This window comes from Pagrus major, chromosome 5 (genome assembly GCF_040436345.1).
Source record: "Pagrus major chromosome 5, Pma_NU_1.0".
NCBI classification, from domain to species: domain Eukaryota; kingdom Metazoa; phylum Chordata; class Actinopteri; order Spariformes; family Sparidae; genus Pagrus; species Pagrus major.
Genome location: NC_133219.1, coordinates 38,888,589 through 38,912,873, shown reverse-complemented (window position 1 = coordinate 38,912,873; position 24,285 = coordinate 38,888,589). Strand labels below are relative to the sequence as shown.

The following is a 24,285-nucleotide window of genomic DNA, read 5'->3' as shown; positions in this document are numbered from 1 at the left end:
ACCTCAGTGAGAGGAAGGTATCCAGGAGATGTTCTATTGATGCCTGAACCACCATCTGACATATCCCATATAAGAGCCCAAATTCAATATTGAGGTCACAGAACAGAGAAAGCAGTCCTGCAACTGAGAGTTAATGGACTGTGTCATATCATGGAGCTTATTTGAAAAAGCCACATATTATTTACAGGACTGTAGCTGAACATGGCACTTTGCCTTTTCAGCACTCTCGATACACACTCCTGTTTTTTAAAGATGTGGTTTTACATTTGTGCCGGGAGGAGGTCCCATTAAACACGGGAGACGACTGTCAAATGAAGTGCTCGCTGCCGCTCCCTGACACTGAATTGAATGGATAATTAGTGCTTGGTTCACTGAGGGTGAAGCCGGAGTCTTCTTACCGGCAGCCCATCGATCCCCCCCAGGATCTGATAGCACAGCCGCGGCAGTAGAAAGACGGGATTTGGAAGGACAGGAGTAGTTTATCTCAAAATGATTCTGCTTTTACAAGGAGAAGCAGCTTCAGATGTCAAGATACAGAAAAGAGGAGGTAAAACCCTCCTGTGATATTGTCATGGCATCGTCAAGGGAAGCCACAGATGAGGGGGAGTTTACAGTTACAAGATAGCGTCTACTGAGGCATGCAGCAGCATGGACAGGTGCCCGATGCGTTACTCTGTCAGGCAGAAGGACAGCCATCGGCTTCTCTTCACAAGGGCATGACAGACAAACTCATCCCGTCTGGTTGGGGGGTGAGAGCAGGGCTGAAAGAATCTATTTGTCTTGCCTGTCTGCTTTCCTGGCAGTGATGCCGCAACCTGAGCTCTGCCGCTTCCTTGAGGGGAAAAAAATGATCCATCTTGAAAAGCATTGGATACAAGACAGTTAACTCTCTACACTTTTAATTAAAACTGGCTCCGGTTTGATCGACTCCCTTTTTTTTAAACTAATACTCGCAGAAATATGAAAAGTGATTGTGACACTTTTAGCTCAAACGAACGAGGAAACAAGCAGATTCTGCCTTTTTATATAAAACAGCAGTCTTGTTGTGTATTTTGGGAATGTGAAGCTGTTCTATTCATATTGTATTACCCTTTAAATATAACATGCTCACTGTAAGAGCAGACATATCTCAAACTCTCTTTAAATGGAGAAGAAGGAAAATTTGAGCATTTGAAATTCAAATTTTCTCCCCAACTTTACCGATGAATAGACTGCATCAGCCTCGTACTGTTCACGCTGTTTGTTCCTGTTCTCAAAATATGCCTTATAAGATCTTTTTTAGAGATTTTGAAAAGGGATAATCAAACGGAGAAAATGCTTCGCTCACGTTTGCCACTGATGGAGTACATAAATAAGACAATCAGCCAGAGTTGAACATCATTTTCCTGAGAGGTCACCGTCTTCACAGAGATACTATCTGCAGCAAACTGGGCTTTAAATCACCCCCTGAAATCATATCGGTGCTTTGTTCACCTACAATCAATTGCACTTCCAGTGCCCAGACACATTATTTGTTATGTCACCCTAAAGTGCCTTTTATGCACTGAGGTAACATCTCTTCTTTGCAGTAGTACTTGGGTATCTGCAGTGCAAACACTTCCAACTGGATGAAAATGTTCACATTTCACCAGCTAACAGAGGACACTGCAGCAGTTGGACTGCCCTGCACACTGGCCTTTTGGTATTTACACATTTGAAAGTCTTATTATATGCTAATTATGTTAGTTGTTTATGTACATATATTCTTCATTTACTTTTATAACTTCCTAATTACCAAGCGTCGCCAACTGCAGATGCAATTACAGCTTTTGCCAGGAGTGAAAGAAATGTTAAGATATCTGGCACACAGTCTGGTGCTGCAGGTCTTTCAAGGACTAACTACTGCAGAGTCAAGGAACAGTTCAGTTTGCTAAGATTATTCACTTTCTTCCTCAACACTGGAAACAGCTGGTCTGATATCACCAACCAGCACCTCTTAAGCTAAATAAAAATGTTTCCTTTGATATGTTTTCTTTATACAAGGGTTCATGTTTCAGATTATTTTTGTGGCGAGGATCAAAGAGAAGAAATAATATGGCAATGTGCGAGTGGTGCTGTCTCTCCATCCTACAAGAAAAAGGTTATTTTTGTAATTTGTTCCGTAACTGGTTCATTTGAAAATTTGATGAAAGAGCGCATCTGTGAAGCCGATGTCGTTCATGTGGAATCATTCCTATCATGGCTCCGGTTTCTGCCAGCAGCAGGTCCCCTGTTGCTTCCCCACATTGTACCTCACCAAAGGTCAAACCTGTACTATCACATGCATCTTTCAAAACTGCAAAACAAGCACAGAACTACTGAGATTTGAGCTCTAGATAATAAAAGCAGATTGCATGAGAGAGGTAAGCTTGAGATGGATGAAAATAAGCCTAACGATGAATACAAAGAAGGCTAAAAGACCCAGGTAAGTTGTATTAAACTTGATTACACAGGGAGGAAACATGGATATCATAAACAGCAGCTGCTTAGTAAGTGATCATCAAGAGGAAGGGATGGTAATGTTCAGCCCACAACTTCGGTCCAAACTGAAATGTTTAACAGTTGTTGGGTGGAGTTTTCACAATGTGGTACAAAAGATGAAGCTTGCTGACTTGATGCTTCTTCCTCCAGCACCATCATCAACAATTATTGGATGGCTCCACATGACAATTGGTACAGACATTTTGTGCTGCCCTCAGGAGGAATTGTAATAACTTCAGCAACCATCATCAGGTCTAAATTTCTAATTGTGCTTTATTTCGGTGTATACGAAGCCTGGAGGGTGTTGAGGTGGAAAAAACTCAAAAAATAAAAACATTATCGGTGTCTCTCAGCCCCCGCCGTACTGATGTTAAAGCAAGGTAACTCACAAACTGAAGACGGTGAACATGATTAACATTACACCTGCTAAACATTAGCATTTTATAACATTGTCATACTGCCATTAACATTTGGTTCAAAGCACCACAGTGCCTTACCTTGCTATGACGAATGACTGAAGCAATTATTTGATTATCAAAGTCGTTGCTGATTAATTTTCTGAAACATCGACTCATCAATCATTTGACTACTCGTTGCAGCAGCAGTTCAGCGTGTTGGATTAAGTTCTGTGCTATATTTACTTCAACAAGTATTAAGTATTAAGTCTCTGCAAGTTCATGTTCATGCCACAGTAAAATATACATGGAATATAGAGTGAACCTAATGGACCGGAGGAGCAGAAAACAGAACAGTGTGTTTGGGAAGTGGCCTTGAGGGTTTGTCAGGTTTATGTGATTTTGAGTAAATGAGCCAAAACAAACCAAAACATTACAAAAACTCCAGAAAACCGAGTCATGAGAAAAGAAAACTCTGTGCAGGTATCAGTGAGGAGACACATGCACCAATGGACTGAAGTGATGGGAGCCTGTAGGTTATTAGTGTAACTCACTGTGTACCGCAGATCTACAGCTGTTCAGGCATGTTCCAGCTGATCAGTTTGTCAGGCGACGCTTATTAGAAAAAAAATGACCACTGACTGAAAATGTAACTGAACTATATTGGTCGGCTGTGGGACGTGTTTGTATGAGAGAGAAGCTCGGTGAGCGCTCTGACATAATCAGGACTGAAGAAAAAATCCATACTGCATTACCACCTCATCAGTGAGCTGATCAGTGGAGGCTCAAACGCTCCCCCTCCCCAGGGTCAGGGTGGCTACTGTACAGTACAAGTGATAAACACACCCAAACCAACCGGAACGTCACGGCCAATTAGGAACAAGCCTTGTTTCTAGCCTTGGTATCCTGTATATAAAAACAGATCTTGTGCCTCCCCTACAATAATTTCTGTGAGGCACAAGATCTGTTTTCTAGTCCTGTAGGTGTCAGTGGATGAGTCCAGCTAGCAGTATGGGCATGATTTGATATCGCTGTGTTGGTGTTGTTCCTGGAGCTTCATAATTAATGTCGCTCCAGGATAATCATTGCAACCGACCAATCACATTGTGTAATGTCAGAGCTTGCTTGACTCTTGAAGAAGGCCGGAAGAAAACAGAACAAGAGACAACATCACACAACAAGAGTAATTAGTAATGGAGTAACACTGCAAAGTAGCAGCATTTTCACAAGACAACTCCAGACGACACGTATTACGATGAGGAGCTCAGGCATGACGACCATAATGGTTTCAACAGGATGACTGTTGCAGTGTATCAGTTTGACTATTCTGAGGAGGAAATGGTGCCGGGAAACAAGAAGAGGGGACACTAAGAGGACATCATCATCAGATCGACCAAAACACCCTCTGGTGTGGCTGTAAGTCATGTTAAATTATGCAATCAACAGCAGCGCTTGATGGGACATTTTGGAAGCAATGTTGGAGGGATCTGGGCCAAGGCATCAATGTAATGAATGAACCTACATCCTGATCCTCTCTTGCAGGTGCACAGCACAGACTACTAAGTTGTTCATCCCTCCTAGCTAGAATGTTTTTGTCACAAATGCAGAGTGCTTCACTGAGCACAGTCGGTCCAATCCGAACTTCCCATTCACCTCATATCGCTGAATGATATCTTTGCCTGTATGGATGGAAATATTGCAAATATTGGTTGGTTATTTGGGCATAAATATGCACAACAACTGGTATGGTCCTTTTTTTTAAAAGACATGGTAACTTGCCTGTTTTGCCACCAAGTTGAGTATTTGTATTTCATTCCAACTGCAAAGGCTTGCCTCTCTTGTGCCCTGGAGGACGAGGCAAGTACCATCATTAGTGCCATCTCCTCTCATCACAGCGCTCTTTACTGCCTCGTGTTGACGCCTGTTATACAACTCGGATGAACCTCTCTACCTCCCTGGCAATTTTTTCGGAGCCCTTTACCCAAACACAGGCCTGGGTGTTTTGTGATCGGGAATAGACCAGTGGCTGTGTGCTGGCAGCCTCAGCGAGTCCTCTAATTATAGAAAATCAGACAAAAACAGTTGTGACAGAGGTCAGGTAAGCTCTGAGACACTCAGGACCAAGGCTGAGCTGTCTTACTTAGCTGTCCCTGGATGATTTAGGTTTGTTAGAGTGTTGTGTGCTTACCAGTCAGCCCAAGGCTCTGCGTTGTTACTACTATTACTACTGTTGCTGTACACCCTCCAGTCTATGACAAAGCTCTCCACTGCATGGAACCATGGGAAAAGCACCGCAGTCCCCACTCAAACAGGCATTATCTCATGAATCATCACTCGTTTACATCTAAACAGCCGGCTCACGCAGTGTTTTGTGGGGGGGATTACAGTATGTTTACTCAGAAAAACCTCCAAGGATTTGACGCTTCCAGCACAGAACGAAGAAAACTTCTGCTAAAGTTCTTCAAAACACAGCAGCAGAGTACGGAAGATGATTTAGCTTTCCTCACACCGACAGCCTGCAGCACATTTACCCAGTAAAAGGCATAAATAGTCCATGAATGATTTCCATTAATTGGTTTCTTTTGAAAAACAGCTGTGAAGAAACCAACCTTACTTCTAAATGCACTTGAGACCTGCACTCTTAAAGACTAACACAAGGAACCTTTTACAGTCTCTGCATCCATTTACCCACACTGTCAGGTTCTTCAACCGTAAAAATACTTTAACCTTTATTTTCCTTTTCCTATATTTTCTTTGTCAGTCCATATTTTTTTTCCACAGTCAAACACCTTCGCCACTCTTGCCCCTTGTCTCTGGGGTGAGGAGCGAGTCCGGTTAGGGACTCTCTGAACTGCGTCCCTGAATTTTGCAGATGACGTAGTTACTTTGGCTTCATCAGACTGTGAACTTCAGCACAAACTGTGGCGGTTTGCAGCCAAGTGTGAAGCTGTTGGGATGAGAGTCAGCATCTTAAAGTCTGAGGCTCTTGTTCTCTGCCTGAAGATGGTGGTTTGCTCAAAAGGAATGGTAAAAAAAAAAAATGGAGCGTGAGATTGACCAGCTGTTTGGTGAGTAATGTGGCCGTTGTGCCAAACCACTGTGGTAAAAAGGGAGTTGAGCCGGAATGCAACGCTTGAGATCTACGTTCAACTTTAACCTGTGGTCATGAGCTAAAAGATGAGATCCTGAATTGAAGCAGCCGAAATGAGTTTCCTCTGTCGAGTGGCTGGGCTCAGCCTTAGCGATAGGGAGTATAGCTGCTGCTCCTCGGTGTTGAAAAGGAGCCAGCTGAGGGGCTTCAGCCATCCGACTGGGATCAGACCTCCAGGGTAGACCCAGAACTCACTGGAGGGATTATTTATCAAATCTGACCTGAGAACATCTTGGAATTTGCAGGCCCCAAAGTTGTGACGCTAAACTTCCTGGCTCGACACTCGACAGCATCATTTTAAAAAACCTTCTGTCGTCAGTGCTCAGAAGTATCCAGGCTAACATGTGCCTCAGGAGTCATTTGGGTGCAGAGTTTTACTGCTACAGTGCATTACTGTTACCTTCACTCACTGGCACTGTTTCCAGATATATTTCCCCTTTGCTGTGCTATTGGGGCTATAACAGCGTTAGGCACTGTTACAGCAAACTGAAGGGGAACTGCTGTCATAAACACAAGGGTTGGACATTTTCCAGCATGACTTTGTAAGTGATGGGATTTTTTTCCTTCAGAGTTAGTGGAGACCAGGTCAAGACTGGCGTTCATCAGCCATTTCAACTTGATAATGTGCTAGTGTTGAGCTACACTGTCCACATCTGGCTAAAATAAATCAACTAATGCAGATTTGACTTTATTCACCATATTTGATCAAAACCATGAATCAACACTTAAAAGTTGAACAGTGCATAAATTGAACTCCAAACTATGACACTCTACCTTCCCCTCTAGTGTCAGTTGTGGTATATACAACTCCTTTAGACTTTGAACGTGAAGATTACGCTTTCAAGTCAACAATAATACGCAATAACCGCAGCAGGATGTAAATACCGGTGTGTATCTATCGCGAGTTCTGTTGATCTTGTCCGGCGCGGCTTCCGTAGTGCAAACCGCTGTGAGGGAGACTCGCGTGCACGTGGGAGCGTGCCTCCAGGCAGATATAGCATAGTGACTGTTTAGGCTACAAAAATGTACTAAATGACGTTGTTTCGAGTAAACTCTGGATGTCGCCACTTCAGGACACTTGGATTGCAGCGGACGAGCAGTATGGAGGAATATTACAAAGTTTTTGTGTAGTTTTATGGACCTTTTCGCCTCGGGCACATTGACGCCTGTTATATGGATTTTTGCTGCAGGACGGTACCCCCGCGGGTCTCCAGCTGCACTTTGAGGAATAAGAAACTACACCGGACTTCTCATCAGCATGAGGGTGAGTCGATAATGACTGAATTTCATTCTAGAGTGAACTATTCCTTTAAGTACCAGAACTTTAGAAGTTTTGACTGTTGGTCTCAAACGGGACGAATTTCAATTAAAATGTGGAAATTCAAGTAACGAGTACAGAGCATGTCAGTGGTTGAAACCGTTTTCTCACGGAAAAAACGTGTAAATGATTAATCGATGACTATCAATTAAAGAAATTGCTTCAAATTTGCATCCCTAGTTGGGAGTGTGAACAGGATGCCCACACAGCGAGGAGCAAGAGAAAGAGCATCACAAACCAGCCAGAACAAACAAAATGATACAGCCTAAATCATGTGAGGTGTTTCCAAGTTCAAAATTGTTTGACAGGCAGCTTTACAGAAACACAGGATTTGCAGTAAACACACTAAATGATTTTACATTGAAGCACAAATTTATAACAGCTCCGTATGCATGAAATGAGAAACGGTGGAGGACTAATGGAGAGAGCCGGGTGTCGGAGCCTGGACGCTCCTGCTGAGCTCCAGTCGGAATAGACCGATCCATCAGCACAACCTGCACGCTTCTTACCGACAGCGTCTGATCTATTACTGCTTTTCACCACTTCTTTGCCTGTTAACATTAAATGTTCTTGTTTTTAGTTTGGATTCTGTTTACCTTCTTGTTTTTATTATTTTTCAGTTCATGAGAAGACTTTGACATATTCGTTATCTGGCGATGTTCATTTTTTGTTTTTTCTCATTAGGTCAGTGCAGATGAGATGCAGTGTGTGTGTGTGTGTGTGTGTGTGTGTGTGTGTGTGTGTGTGTGTGTGTGTGTGCGCGCGCGTGTGCGTGTGTGTGTGTGTGTGTGTGCGTGCGTGTGTGTGTGTGTGTGTGGTGGGGATTGAGGGAGAGCCCCTACCTGTGTGTGTTATTATGAATGTTATTATCTTGATTGTTTTGTGTCGCTTGGATTATTTCATTGTATTATCGTTACTATTATTGCTCTTGAAAACACGAGGATGTACTGTAGCTCATGGGGGGTTTATCCTTAAATCAAAATTTGAAATATGACATACTGGCCCAACACCTGCCGTTTGTCTTCCCTTGTCGTCTTGCATTTGTCACGCTAATACCTGCCAAGCTATCCGCTGCTGGAAATGAACCTCAGTTCAGCTGGCTCACACCAACATAAGCAATTGCAATCAGAGCATATATCAAAGCAGGAGTTCAATCTGTTCCTCCGGACAGGAACCTACTTAATTCTTACTGCTGACAGTGTGATGTAAATAAACAGCCGCCTCGCCACCTCATTGCTCTTACAATAGATTTGAAACCTCAGATGATTACTAGATGGATTCATGATCTTTTTTTTCCCCTTAAAGTTTTTAACCCTTTCCACACAAAGACAGCACGCTGGAAGCTGATTGGGCCACTTTGTAAGCAAGCAAGAGGGATTGTTGAGCAGAGATCAGTAGACAATACAGGGAGCGATCCCCGAGACGGCTGACAGAATGCTGTCGTGAAAAAGTAGGCCACGCAGTCAATTCTCAAACTCCCACTAACAACAACGCATCGACCGCCAACAAAACCCTCTGAGATCAAAGACAACAGGCCCGTCGGCTTTACGCGACATCCCGTATTAGAAAGCACAAATGCAGCGATTTCCCCCCCAGCTCCCAGAGGGAAGTGACATCATGTGCTTATGTATGTCGCCACAGTTTTATTGTTACACGACCGACGATGTCACCAGCAGAAACAGAACAAACCCTGTCAGTGTTTGGGTGATGTACACACTTAACATCTGCTTGTAACTGTCTATCCATGACCATATTTCAAGAAGACAATGCACCGTCACGTTCGGATGTAAAGAGTAAATATATTATGATTCTGTGGGCAATTCAAGCTCAATGTCTCCTCACAGAGCCTGAGGACGTCTCACTCCGATGCTTTTCTTTTTGACGGATCCTAACATTATTTCTCGTTCCTGTTCCCCAGAGCTCAGAGGGCTTTTTTGTTCTTCAGTGGATTTTAAGATGATTCCTCATGAACGTTGGACTGATGAAAACAGTGTTTGAGCACCGCAATACAAAGTGCAGGCTGCTTTCTTCTCATGCGCTGTATGACAAAATCCTGTCCTCTGCAAACCTCCAAAATAAATCCATCAAAGCCCATAATAATATATAATAACGCGTTAATGCTGTTTGAGAGGCGCGTTACTTGTACTTGAAAGCAGTAAGTTGTCTCTCTGGCAGTAAATGTACAGTTATAATGTGACAGGTAATAACTGCTGCAGCTTCCTCTGACCAAGAAAAGTCTTTTTATTGTTTCCCCAGAAGCTGGAAAAGTAAAGAGGGTTAGCTCGAGCAAACATCCCCCCGTGCTTCCAGTGCAGTACACGGCACATTTTCGGGGGTGTTATGTAACGTTAGCTTAATTTATAGGATGCATCGTTAATTAGGCCGGCTTAAGCTGCATGTCATTACTACCTACGTGTTCAGTGTTAAGAGTTTTAGTTAGCAAATGAGACAAATGAAACAATAACTCATTGGTGATTAATTTGTTATATTTTAATTATAATTAACCAGTCATTATTCTTGATGCTCCTTGATTAAGTTCCAAACTGACAGTCGGGGGGAAAACGCAGCTAAACTTCAGAATATTAATACGTTTATCTGAGATATTTGGGACTTTAAACTGGCAGCAGACACGATTTTTGCTTTAATGTATCATTATGAAGTTAATGTTGATTGCACAGCGTAATAGCTACAGAACGACACCATCAGTGTTCAGATTGATTCCCTCGTTTCACTCTGCTGTTCGGTCTCCTACCGGGCACAAAATCACCCGGGAAAAAGAAGGCAGCACAGCACCATCCCCGTCTGTTTTCATATCTCCGCTGTAGATTAAATTAATGAATAAACTCTTGTTTTGTCCTGCGCTGTTGGTAGGAAAAAAAAGAAACAATCCTGCTGTTTTTGGGACAGACTAAGAAAGTTAAAGTTTATGTTTTAATGGAAACATGTTTCTAAAAGCGAGTTCTGAGGTGGATATTCATGAAGGCTGTAATGATGTCCAACAGCAGCTTATAGACTTTCTTAAAGACTCTGTGAAAAGAGCTTTTATCTCCAGACCCATTGATCCTTTCAAGAGAGGCATACAGTGCAGTTTGGGAAAAGACAATTAACGCACAGACCATTTATTTTACACAGTGCAGAGTCCCTCCTCACACTGACCGTCCCATACCTCATGTGCAAACACAGAGATGGTCATCTCCGTGGCTCTTTCTTTAACCACCATCGTCTCCTCCCATAGACCAACTCCAGCACGCTCAATTTCACAACCCTCTGCAGCTAACCAGAACGATTTAAGCTCCTCTGCATTCTCTGTCTCTGCTCTCGGTATTTTAAACATCAGACTTTAAATGTGCCCCAATTTCACACATTAGTTTTACATATTTTGAACATCTTGGTTTTATGATACACTCTAGAGTCCCAGATTTAAATATAACAATATACAGACCTCCTTAAATGTAAATTCAACACTGTATGCTCTGAAAAGCACATATGTGAAGTTCAGTAGATTAATACAGATAAAATAAGCTACTCCTCTATATTAATCTCTGGAGGGCTGCATGGAAAAAAATCCAGGAGTTCAGCTTTGACTCATTAAACTGTCAGCAGCTTTTACTCTAAAGGGTTGAAGAGGAGCGGGGAATAAAGCAAGTATCACTTTCTATACTGTGATTTTATTTTCTACATCCTACAACCCAAACCACCTACATATGTGCATATGCAATTGTTTTCTATTTAAAAAAATGTAAACACTGGCCCCAATCCTCCACAACAGCTCGATCAAAGCCTATAAAATATGTTAATGACTACAGTTTTTATCTCTAAAGGTTTTACGGCGCACTAACATCCTCTGTATTCATGCACCGTAGCCGTAATGCACAATAAACATCATAGCAACGCAACAAAACAATTTTCCCCACACCACTGAAGGCGAGGTTCACCATGTTTAAAAAAAATGCAGCTTGTTTTTTGAATTCATGCCTCATAAGGCTGCAAGCACAGGTGGTGACGAAGACTGGGGGGATGGGAGGAGGGGTGTTATATTGAAATTAAAATCCTGCCCGGGATTATGAGCTGAGTCATCCCGAAAGTGTGAAAGAATTCAATCTGAGTGTGAGTGGAATCTGCATCTCACGCTCTCTTAATTTGACACGCTTCGTCGGCTAATCGCCTCCCTGTCAGAAAGATTGGGGGCTGTTTCGAACTCGTTTAATCATCTTTCAAGAGCCGAGAGGACCGTTTCACCTACCTCCCTCCCTCCCCCCCCTCCCTCCCTCTCTCTGCTCACCAGCACCGCTTTTTAAAAGGGCGGACTAACAACTGATCTCTCAGGACTATTTCCATTAATAACCCCTCCTTCGCTCCACTGTTTCCCAGTGAGACAGGCTCATAATTAAACTGTGTAAACGCTGTTGCATCAGAGTGAACTAAAAAAAAAAAGAGGCTAAGCATCTCAGCGGTGCAGTTTTTGTGCTTACATGAGAAGCTTTGGGCCACTTTTTCTTTGTGCCAACATGTTTGTAAGCATTTTAATTACCTTCTTCCTGTGTGTGTTGTTAGCACACAGAGCGAGGATGTGTTCTTGAGGAAGGTCGTGTTTGTCTTCTTCCCATTTTTAATTTAATGAGATGGACTTCAACAAAGGCGCAAAGTAGCTTTACAGTTGATTATGTGTTCCAGACGCGAGGCTCGTTGGAACGGCACCTTTTCAGCCTCTTCAATTATCAGCAGGCGCCATGATGATGATGATGATTCAGGCTCATTTCACTACTGTAGATTATTTTCTGTCAGCACTAGAAATTGCTAATATTTCCATCCCATTAACTCCGAAGCCTATGAAAATGACAGCACGATGATCGATGGGTGCAGTGTGGACATCAGTCTTGCAGACGCAGACAAGAGCATCTATAAACTCTCTGACCGCCCGGCTGAAACTATTAGGAGACCTCACTGGACTAATGATGCATGAGAAGTAATTAAGAAGGGATCATGGAAATTAGTTTCTTTCTTTATCTGACAAACACGTTCAACTCGTGACAGACTAAAGGGGCCGAGCAGGGCCGCGAAGAAACTACCAGCACTGCAAATTTGCTCTTCGGGAAGTATCAGTCTCCTGTGTGAGGAGACATTTATTAAAAACCCATTTCAATGCCCTGGATAATATATATGTCGGTGCATGTATACAGGCTCCATCAAACTGATGAGTCAGTCGCTGCATTTACAAATGTGTTTGCTGAGCGCGAGTGTAAATTGACATGTTCTTTGTGTGTGTGTGTTTAGAGTGATATAATCTGAACCAGAGGGCAGCCACTAGTACTCACACTGACTGAGCTCCTGTGCTTCACTAATCCTCTCCTCCCAAAAAAAAATCAATATTTGCAAAGGTCAAACAGAGCAGGCATGGAAAATGCAGATTAGCTCGTCAATAGTTGACACTCTCCTACACCCACATGCTACGAGCTGGTGAGGAGCTGATGGAGCCGTGTGAGTGGTGGGAGGTGGAACCGCTCAGGGTTTGTAAAATGTTATCTTGAAGGCAGTCAAAGGTCACCTTGGAGAAAAAAAAGATAAAAACCTACCTACCCACCTACTTTATGTGTGAGTAGATGACTGATACTGACAGGCTGCCTCAACTTGTCCATTCATTCATGGTTTCCACATCGTGCAGACTGAGTTTTTGCCTCTAGTGCGACCACGAGGTTGAGATCTGTTTTTTGTGTGAAACGTCTGAAGAACTACTCTTGGGCTGCAACTAACAATTATTTTCATCATCGAATAATCTGCCAGTTATATTCACGATAATCATTTATGCTCTCAAATGGAAAACGAACGTGAAAAATGCTCATCAGAGCTCCCCAGAACCAAAAGTGACGTCTTCATGTTGCTTCTTTGATCCAATTTTTCTCATGAACCACCAAACTTAACTGTTAAAAATCAGGCAAATGCATCCAATGATTGTCTTTTACTATACAAAGTATTTTCATTGGTTGGCCACCTGTCGAATTCATACTCCAAACACATAGAGGGCAGCATATCACCAGAGTAACCGCTAATGGCTGCTAACTATAGCCAACCTTAACTAGCAAGTTCACTTAGCCGTGCAGCTGGTGGTCGTATAAGTGATTCCACCGTGACGGGGAGCTCGGAGCACCAGGGGAGTGCTGACGATGGACTAACTTCAATAGATATCTCTGCAACACAAGCCTGCAGCTCCCCTCCAGTCAGTTAGAAGTGAAGAAGACTCTTGGATGAACCTTCATCAACAAGTTTTAAAACATAAATTCTTACATATTACACATTTTTTAAATCAAGGAATAAAATAAGAAGGCCGTGAAGCCTTGGCAGAGATGCTTCCATTATCAAACAGAATCATAAAGTCAGATTATTGGTTAAAAATCTGTTTTCTCTCTCTGTAGGAGGGAAGTATGTGCTGAATTGCAACAGATGATAACACAGAGAATGAAAAGCACCTTTTATAGTGCAAACATGCTACATAAAGGACATAAAACTGTTTGCATGGGCAGAAGCAAACCTCATCTCTTTGGATGAATGTAACAACCTTTCTGCCTGCAGAGGCAGAAGCATAATACGAGGAAGAGAGAGTTTGGGAAACATTTTACTTTGAGCTTTGATATTTTCAGCAATCTTGACTGGATGCAAACTCAGGATTTTATATTAGATCAAAAAAATCAATACTCCAGCACACACCAGGATACGACTGGCACTATTTTATTAACGGATAAAAAACAAGAGTGAACTTCAGGCTTTGATAAAACTGGCACAAAGCTGTGTTTGTATTATCTTTGGTGCCTCGCAACTTGAATCCACAGTGAAGAGCGTTGGACTTTATTTTGTCTAATTCAATATATTTTTTAAAAAAGTACTGCGATTTCCATTTTTACTTTGACCACAGCTCCTTTACCATTTAAATTTACCCTGGAGGCCCTTCGCACTCCAGTGAATTGTAGAGTCTTCAGCACCACCCACCTACATTTAACTTGGCACATAATATTTTGTCTTTTTCAAAAGCTTCTCCGCTTCAGACTTGATTGTTCGCTCAAACGAAACATCAGTTTGCATTTCTGCAATAACCAAACGTGGATTTATGATCCTTTTCTTCAGTCGAGATGAAAGGATAAAATATGGCCATCATCTGATGTTAACAACATGATTTTCACGCATGTGATGCACTGCAGGCAAACATCTGCATCCAGCCTGAATGACACACAGAGGCTGATCGTCACATACGACATGCATGTGTTCGAAACTGGGGGAAAGTGAGGATGAGACATCCATGCAGACATCCTTGAGGGCAGATGAGCCAAGTCCAGTTAGTAGGTCTCCTCCACATATAGCTTCATACATATTCAGCAGCCTGATCGGACCACTGCATGTGGGACTAAAACACCCAGGACAAGGATGACACAGTGGCTCACGTCATCATACTGCAAGACAGTAGAAAGTCATATTACAGGGTTTCTCCCACTTGACCCACATGTTTTGTCCCTTTACTTCCACAGTTGTTAATCTGAGGGTTCATCGCAACGACAACCACCCCGACCGCAGTCTGTTCACCCTGCTGCCATCTGGCAACAAGATACGGAAGTATCCGCTGCTGTATCACCAGACGACGGAGCAGCTTCACTCCCTCGGCTGTGAGACTCCTCAATCCATCATCAACACTCACATTTCCTGTGATTATGTGACACGTCTTCATTCATACTAAGAAGCTGATTTAGGTTGTATACGTCCTGATATCACAAGACAATACATGAGCAAATACAGCTAAAGAGACCATCTTGATTTTTATGACGTTACACTCTCAGAAGTTTAGTCTGTGTTGCTGTAATTCAGTGGTAAACCCAAGTGAACGTTCTGCCCTCGAGTATGTAGTGAGAGTCGTTATATGCGATGATGTGCTGTAAGGTCACACCGTGTATCTGTTGAACTCCTAAACCTCTGCTATCCATCTGAGAATTGCAGCACAAACAAAACAGAACATAAAGTGTTGATGGGCAAACTCATTTCACAATGCACCCGAGATAATGGAAACCAATTAGTGAAGACGTGAAGTGGACGAAGGGCACAGCGGTCAGAACGTTAGAGACTCCACCATCTCCACCAGCTTAATACTGCTGTTAACGGTCACTGTGGCTGCTGCAGCGCTACAAGCCCAAGAAAATGATTACTCTCTGTGTTTCTGAGGACTAGTTTATATAAGTATGGTGGCATTTTGCAATAAGCCTCTCTAGCATTGTCCCTAGACATACTTAATGACATTATTCAGGGCTAAAGTGGCTGAATATACAGTTCTGTAGATGGATAAAAGTGCACTAAAGATAGTCTGCTGTGGCATTTATAGTTCATGCGGCTAAAAATTTACAATTTCCGGTTCCCACTCTTTAAAATAAATCACCCTCACAGACCTGGACACTAATGCTGTGGTGGCTGTTTCATAGTTCAAGAAGAAACTGGTTTCAGTTTCAGAAATTAAGTTCTCTCAGTCTCCAGGTTGTCTGAATGGTGCACGTACACAGCAACCTGCTGCTTTTAACAGATACTTAGCAGCTAGAATGGCACTCAGTAGAGCGCATACCTCTGCCATGGCCCAACAAACTATCAAACTGTATCACTCCTAGTTTTAAACCACCGATAACTGAAGCTTACAGATGTGAAACAGCCATCCACAAGGACAACAAAATAATGCAGATGGACTCATGATCTTCATTTATTTGTCACGCAGCTTTACTTGTGACACAGCTGGTGTCGGGACACAAACTGTAGCTAGTACCGAGGTGGTTTACGGAGTTTAAATGCTGTTAGACAGTCAATGCTTGCTTGTTTAGCCATGCAGCTAATGTGAGCGGTCCTACTGGCTGACTAATGTCAGGCTCCGGGTTGACAGGCGTTAAACAAAAACACCTTGTATTCCCCGTCGTCGACAGCTGCCATGTTAATCGCCTGTATTTACTGGGGGTTCATGGTCAGGTAGTGTCAGCTCCTTCCCTACCTGACCATTTTTACAGGAAACACGTAAATATGTGCAAACAAACAACACTCTGCCTTCTGTTTTCATATTAAGTGAAGAAAGTGAGAAAAATTTCCTGGATCCACCCGGATTATCCTCGGATTATCTGGATTCACACCAAAAGTTAATGGGGTCTATTCTGGGCGACTGTATTGTTCAATAGGCTGCTATTTCCAAAAGAAAAAGCTCTGGCACACTAACACTAGAGCGAACATGGTGAAGCAGCTAAAGAGCCAGATATTCCCCTCAGGAGGTGGTAAAGACCAAGAAGGAATACTAATATTTGAGCATATTTCTGCACAACTAATGGGAAATATCCTTCTGTGGGAAACACTGTAAGCATTTCTGTCCTCCACTCACTTTGTTTCTCAACCTCATTTAAAAAAAGCTTTGAAATGGCACATCCTTATCGAGTGTTATGATGTACTGTATGTGCCTTTGGAATAAGGACTGCAGCCCCTGAAACATGACAACACCCAAGCTACATACAGATACACATGCCTGTAAGAGTATCAGTGAATTTACGTAGATGGTTTCGCCTTGAATAAAAGATGCAGGTTTGGCACTTGCTTTTAGAACCGCAATATATTCCTCGTTCCTTGAATTAATTGCTCTACTAGCGCACATACATTACTACCCCCGCACCTTGCTTAATAACTACTCCCGCGGTCACTCCCCATTCTATTTTCTCTGTGAAGTAACAGGCAGTGATTTGAAAAAGGAGCTCTCCTGCAGCGCATGAAGCCGTGCAGCCTGTCAGGAGTAGCCGCAGCGCACTGGATCCACCACACATGCAAAGAGACGGATGCATAAATTAACACGAGCCACTCGATGTCTTTGAACTGTGAACCAGAGACGGCTCTGATCCCCCTCTAAAAAAAGGAGCGCTGGCTTTGATGTGTTTTTGAAAAGGAGGTTTAAAGATCAATTACATCTCCGGTCTGTACTGTCACCCGAGACACTGCTTTAACTTTGCAATTTCAAATTCGATTAAAAAAGCAATGTATGGAAATTCAAAAAGGGACGTCGACGAGATCAGAGATCATCGTATTAGTGTGAGTTAGATGATCAGTGTGTCAAGAATGTTTAAATTTTATATGAAATTAATCTTGAAGCTTTATTAACTCCTCCATTTGATTTGAGAAATAAATACACAAAAAATGTTTCTGCTCCACATGAACAAATGTCATCCATCGAGCATGAGGATGTAACAAGCATGAGTTCTTCCCTCCCTACAGGCTTGCATGTGCTCAACACTTGCTCGCTCCATGACCTTTTTGATTGGTACTTTGGTTTGATCACCGACAGTCAAGTGGTTGCCAGAAAAAACCTCTTTCATGGAACCATCATGTCGGAGCAAACATCTTTGAAAGATGTTAAAGATCTTATTTACTGTATGTAATACAGGCTTTATATTCTGTTTATTACTAGACAAACAGCCTATTTGATGTTGAATAAGCTGCTATCGCCTTGCAAAGGGGGCTGTTGAAGTAACCAATCAAAGAAGGGGGAGACATCAGCCACTGTCTTTTCCATCCCAACCAAAACTCCCAGAAATAGATTCAGGCTTTGAAGACAATCTGACATCGTGGTAAACCATCAGGAGGTGCACACTGGGTCAGAGATACTTTTTTCCCATAAGCTTAAATTGTAAAAGAAGACTGTAAAACGCTGTTTAAACATTTGGAAAAGTCAGGAAGAGCTGCACCATTAAATCATTAAATCCCCTTTCAAGTTAGCAGACGGCTAAACAGGAAGTTAGCTGCTTGGCCTGAGGACGTCTCTGGTACACGAGCAATGTGAAAGCTACAGGGCACTTCCATAACTATGACAGCAAAATCTGCAAACAAAACAAAGACTGCTTTGTTTAATATTGAGACTGTGTCTTTGAGCAAAACATCTTTCATCAGCAATCATAATCATCATCATCATCATAATAAAAGTGTGGATTGTCCCTGACTTGCATCTCAATTTTCAAGTCGAGGGAGTCGACATATTTGTTTGGAATAAATCAGAATAATGATCATGAGTGGTGACGGCCACCGAGCCAAACACAGAGGAAACATTATGATATACAGCGGAGCACGAAGCTTAAAGTCAAAAGTGTTTAAAGTCAAATATCAATACTGTTCATATTTCATGTTCACATGACTTATTCCCCTCAGGAGAGCTGGATGATTTAAATCGAGTTGACCTCACCACACCTGGCCAATCGCTGCATAAAACAGGTCACACTGTCTGTTTCAGAAGTTACAAAATATATATGCAGCCCTCTCAAAACAGGCTGTTTCAGACACTGAGACAATCTGGCACTAACACTTCAACTGGAGCGCACTTTAACGTCTGTGCAGTATGATGTTTGTCTCTGTTTGGCACGGTGGCCATCACCACTCACGGTCGTTATCCTGATTTATTCCAAACAAATATGTGTATATTTTTTTTATGGAGGATGTTGTGGTGCTGTGCTGGATCCCCAGATTACACATTGAGATGCAAGTCAGGGACAATTTATATTTTTATTATGACTGTGCAAACCACTGATGTCTTTCAGCTCAGGCATCACTTCTGATAATCACTGAAACGAAGATATTTTGCTCAAAGAGACCATTTATATCTCGACATTCAACAAAGCGGTCTGATTTTGTTGTTAAAGACCAAATCTACAAACACAGTACAAAAGAAATAAATATAGACAAATCTATGCAAACAGAAGTGAAACATCTCATCTTCTTAAGTGCAAAACGACCTTCTGCATCTAAGAAGGAGGAAAGTTTTGTACACTCTTTATTCCCATCAGTTTTTTTTGTTCTTACTGCCGTCACTGTGACCCAAACATGTCATGATGCATTAGACCCGAACTGTGCTAAAAGAGAATTCAAATATGCCCTCATCTCCAGGAGGCAACAGGCCAAGTGCCGCATTCAGCATCCACCACACAATAACAAAATGAATATTTGATTTGCATCGGTACAGCCACTTCCTGTCTCCTGCAACGCCCTGAAGAACAAAGCAGTTCTCCTGTTTCCCATGGACAGTTAGGACTACTTTAAATAGCACTCCGCAGCACCGCAGCGAGCACAGCGCCCTGCAGGAAACACAGTTTGACTTGTTCAGAGATGGAGAAGAAAAGTTGACTCAAAGAAAAAAAGCACTGCAAACTTTGAACAAAGTGATGATGGCAAATCAAATTAAAGAACATGTATTTCTCTTAGATGAGATTTTTTTTATCTTTCAGCAGCCACCTGGTCTTTATTTGGAACGACGATAGAAAATCAATAAAGACGCCAAACTGACTCAAGGTCTCAAACTATTTTTTAAGAGAACCACAACTGGCCAACCTTTTATTAAAACGTAAGAGTTGAGTGTTCATATGAGTCATTTCAGCTCCTGTTACTGCAGACGTCCAACAGCAGCAAGCTTTTGCTGCCGGACTGGTCGTATAATTCAAAGTGACAGTGGGTGAGAGGCAGCATCTGCGCGGGGGGGGAGGTCCACCACCTGACAACACTCAGGCAGGAGGAAGGAAACTGACTGGCAGCTTTTCGTCACGCTGTCCTTGAGGTGCCTGATCAGGGCGGCTCGTATGGGTGTTACGGTGCACAGAAGTCACGGTGCACTACGTCACCTCGGATTTGGAGTCACGGTTTGGTACGAGTTCAGTGCAACGTGAAAGTGGCAACAAATAATCCCAAATCCATGAGGTTCCTTTTCATTTATTTTCAACAGACAGTAGTGGAAGTTGGTTTGTTCCACCTAGTTCCACTTGACATCGTCGGTACAGCCTGTAGTGCATTAAAGCAGTAAACTGTGAAGTCATTTTTTGATGCTGGGTTGATAAATATGGGTCTAATGCCTGCCTTTAAATGTGGAGGCTGCTTTAAAACAGCAGGGGTGAGTTGCTGGATTTAACAGATCTTGGTTATGTTGTCAAACAGGGGCGAGAATCATGGAGTAGCCCCAGATATGATACGATTCCTTCTAGAAGGACTATTTACTGTGTACAGACTGAATTCAGTCCGAAACACGTCAAGGAACTGACGGTTCACATCAGATGATTATACAGTCTGATTTGTTGGAAGGAGCTCTGAGAGAATCCACGCAGCTGTGAGGATTCTGCTCGGAGGACTAACTTCCCACGGACGTATGCATGGACATAACATCTAGATCATAAATGCCAAGCACTTAAACTAAAGAGGAGGCTGTGGTGGTGGAGCGAGCCGCGGCAGCAAACACTGACATTAGTGTGGTAGTGAGTAACAGTGAAGTTTTAACGGCTGCATGATCGGACACTAACAGTCAGCTGGTAGCCAAACAGCTCATGAGTGAGCCAGTGTTGTCCTCCAGGCAACATAATCTGGAGAGTAGGGGTGTGAATATTTGGCTATTTCACGATTCAATTTTATTTCTTGGGTGGATTTGATTCAGAATCGATTCTCGATCAAAATTGACAGCAATTGAATGAATAGAAAAGGGGGCACTATGTTCAGTATTTTGCCCCAGTTAATTGTGAGCTAAACAATTAATTGGGGTCCTTAATCTGCTGAAATACAATATGAGACACAACTGGAAGCATACATGTATGTGGATAACAAAATAAGGGGATGTGCTCTGCTGTTATAAGAAACATGGAAAATCAATCTTTGACATTTGGGCAAATTCAGAGACATCGATTCTGAATTGTGGGAGATAAGATTCCTATCGATTCCTGTTATTTATTTTTATTTCTTTATTTTTTACCCAGCCCTACTGGAGAGAATCACCACTTTAAGAATAAACTCCTTCCTTGCATTCATTCCTGTGAGCTTCAAGGAGGGACAAACAATGGAAGGGTACAGTTTGAAACACTAATAAGTAGCTCATAGGGCACACACACAGCTACAAACAAGAAGTAATGAACCAAAGAACATTAATAAACTTAAGAAAGAAAGGCGATGAACAGCAGCAAATCCTCATATTTAAGAAGCTTCGACCAGCAAATGTTTGACACTTAATCAATTATGAAAATAAATGTCAAAACATTTTGTTTCCAGTATCTTACTCAAGGATATGTTGACAGGAGGAGCTGGAGATCTCTCCACCAACCCCGTGAGCTTCCACCCCATGACTGCTGAATTTAATATTGGCCCAACACTGGACGCTACAACAGCGAGAGCCAGTGCAGCCTATTATCATGAAGAATGGCCACATAACACACACATAATGTGGCATAATTTGCTTTCAGTGTTTGGACTTGATTATTCTTACATGAGTGATCGCAGTGCTTATTATTGCTTTTAGCTGCTCACACTGCTGGATTAGCTGCCATGTTTGCACTTCCACATATTGCAACACAAGCTGGGTGATATAAGAGCGCAGTGCCACACAATGTGAAATAAAGTGTAGCTTCTCAGTGATGGCTTTGCTTGTTTACTGTAATTATACTAATGAGTCACAAGAATATGGCAATTATCGAATAGTGTTAAAAAGCCGTGCGCAGCACCTTTAACATCCATGTGTTAGACAGGATGCATTCACAACACTTAAGTAACCAAAGTTCAGTTTCTACTGCTGTTGTTCCTTCATTGCCGTAGTTTCCTGCTGAGCTTTAATGAAGAGATCACTGGGTAAACGCAGGTGTGTTGTGTGTGTTATTGACATCGTATGTCAGCTGCAGGGCTCAGGTGTATAGATCAGCCAAGTGTCTCTAGAGGCAGAGCCGAAACAGACCCTTAGCCTTTCATTAACACTAAAAGAGTGTAGTGTGAGTTAATGTGGGGGGGCGTCTCCACCTCATAATGGGCGACCCTCTGGGACTCGGAGATGAGCTGAGCGCTGCACACTTTGCAGTAGCTGTCTGTGAAAAGCCCTTGGTCCACCTCTGTTGACTTCATCTGCAGAAAAAGACAGACACACACATGGTTACTGAAACAGGATGCACTTTGTGGAAATGCCAGAAATGTTTTATTCACAAATGTCAAGACAGAATGTGTCAGACAGATCTGGCACACCCAACAAAATATTAAAAAATATGAATTTCTCATCATTCCTTACACTATTGAAATGAACTGGGGAAAAAACAGACTGATAAAGAGACTTCATGTCACGTGCAGGGTTGCCATGGTGCACACGCTGCTTTTAGGATATTCAATTGACGAGTCAGAGACGGATCATTACAGCACAGAGGTCAAAACAAAGCTCTCTGGAGAGAGAAACGGACAACAGCAGTCAGAAAAGAGGAAAACTCAGCTGACGTTGGGGGGATGCTCCTCCACCCTCCAGCTCCTCTGACCCAAAACCAACCGGGTAGGTTTCTGGTTTTGTTGGTCCGGTGTATGAGCTTCAACTAGTTTGATTTCTGTTAAAACATATTCTAAGAGCGCCTCCTGCATCTGTTTCAAATTAAAGGCCCTCGAGCATTTCAGTGGACAGAAATCCTTCATTTCTCAACAAGGCTTTTATTTTGAAACATCTGCAGGAATGTGTTGTGGAAAACTGACTTGCAAGATTTACATGCATAGGGCTGCTTGAACTGTTGCTTCTGTAATTTCTACAGTTTCACTCTGCTGAAGTCTTATTTTTATTCAATATTTGAATGTTTTAAAGTTTAGAAAAAGAAAAGCTAAGTTGGATTGCTGTGAGAAATCAAACCTGATGTGTCACAGTTGCCCTGATGGACTATGTTGCTGAGATGTAAGATCTTCTGGTACTGTGTTGAATCACTGACCTACAAAGTGAGGCAAACTCTGTTATTTGATTAAAACTGGAAGTCTGAAACACACCGGACCTCGTTTACTTACCGAAAAAAGTGCTGAACAGAAATTAGCATAAAAGTTATGTCCAAAAGATTCACTATTTATTTATTTAGGAAAGAAAGCCTCCAATTTTTGTTGTCACTGTCACGCAGCCTTTGCTTTGTAGGTCTGTAGGGTGCTGAGACAAACCAACCAAGATGTAATAGAGCAAGTAAACAATAATCTCATCTCATACTTTCATCAGTGTTAATCAATATTTCATCACCTCAAGCATTTGAGTTAGTGACAGACGCTGAGCAGCTTTTGCAAGCAATGAGTCAGAAAAACCATTTAATGTCAAACCTCCCACTAAAACTTTAGCCACACAGCCAGAATTAAATTTGATGATGATGATGATAAATAAATAAGGACAAAAGATCACGCTGACAGTTTTCCCTGGAAATTTAATTTAAACATGGCTGAACTCCTGTTGGAGGAAAAGGGGGACAGAGGCGGCAGCGAAAAAAGCTTTTTATTTCCTCTGACACTGCTGAGCCATCTCTGCTTTCTATTACTAATTCAGCCCGCCTTCCATTAGAGGCTCACATTTCATATTTGGAAGCAGTCAGGCTCAACTCATCCTCATTTACATAGGCACGTCTTCATTAGGAGCAGCAGGACAGATGAGAACTGAGGTCATGTGGGTATCGCTGCAGATTCTCACGACTTGTTTGTATTTTTTCTTCGCTGAGAATGGGAGGCAAAAGAGAACTTTTAGCGCTGATGCTAAAGTGTTTAGGTTTGTTCTGTTTTGCATACAAATGATGCTCTCAAATGTTTTTTCCAGATGAAATGCTGCTTTCAAATATTCACAAACACATAGCCGGCAGTTGAGGCATCGCACAGAAGGAGGAAAAACTGCAGGATGCTTTAATAATTCTCTATAAATACCAACCAGTCTGCAGTGACATCTGATTTTAGATTCTGTCCCGCAGCAGAAATCATTTCTAAAGCTTTCTTAAGACTCCTGTTTTTGGATACATCAACATATTTTCTACATTAAGATCATAAGATATCTTAAGTATTTTGGATGCTACGAGCTGTATTGTGCACTGTATATTTCCCTCATCGTCTCCTGATGGTGTTTAAATAAATGATGTTCAGATTTCTTCTGTGGGTTGCAAACAATT

General features: G+C 42.2%; 1 protein-coding gene across 1 annotated transcript in view; it reads right to left on the bottom strand.

Annotated features, from left to right (window-relative positions):
* Positions 1-24,285, bottom strand: part of zmat4a (zinc finger, matrin-type 4a) — a 107,771-nt gene that overhangs the window by 66,384 nt on the left and 17,102 nt on the right. The window contains exon 2 of the mRNA XM_073466918.1: positions 22,154-22,255. Within this exon, the coding sequence (XP_073323019.1) occupies positions 22,154-22,255 (102 nt within the window). The remainder of the gene's footprint in view (positions 1-22,153; positions 22,256-24,285) is intronic.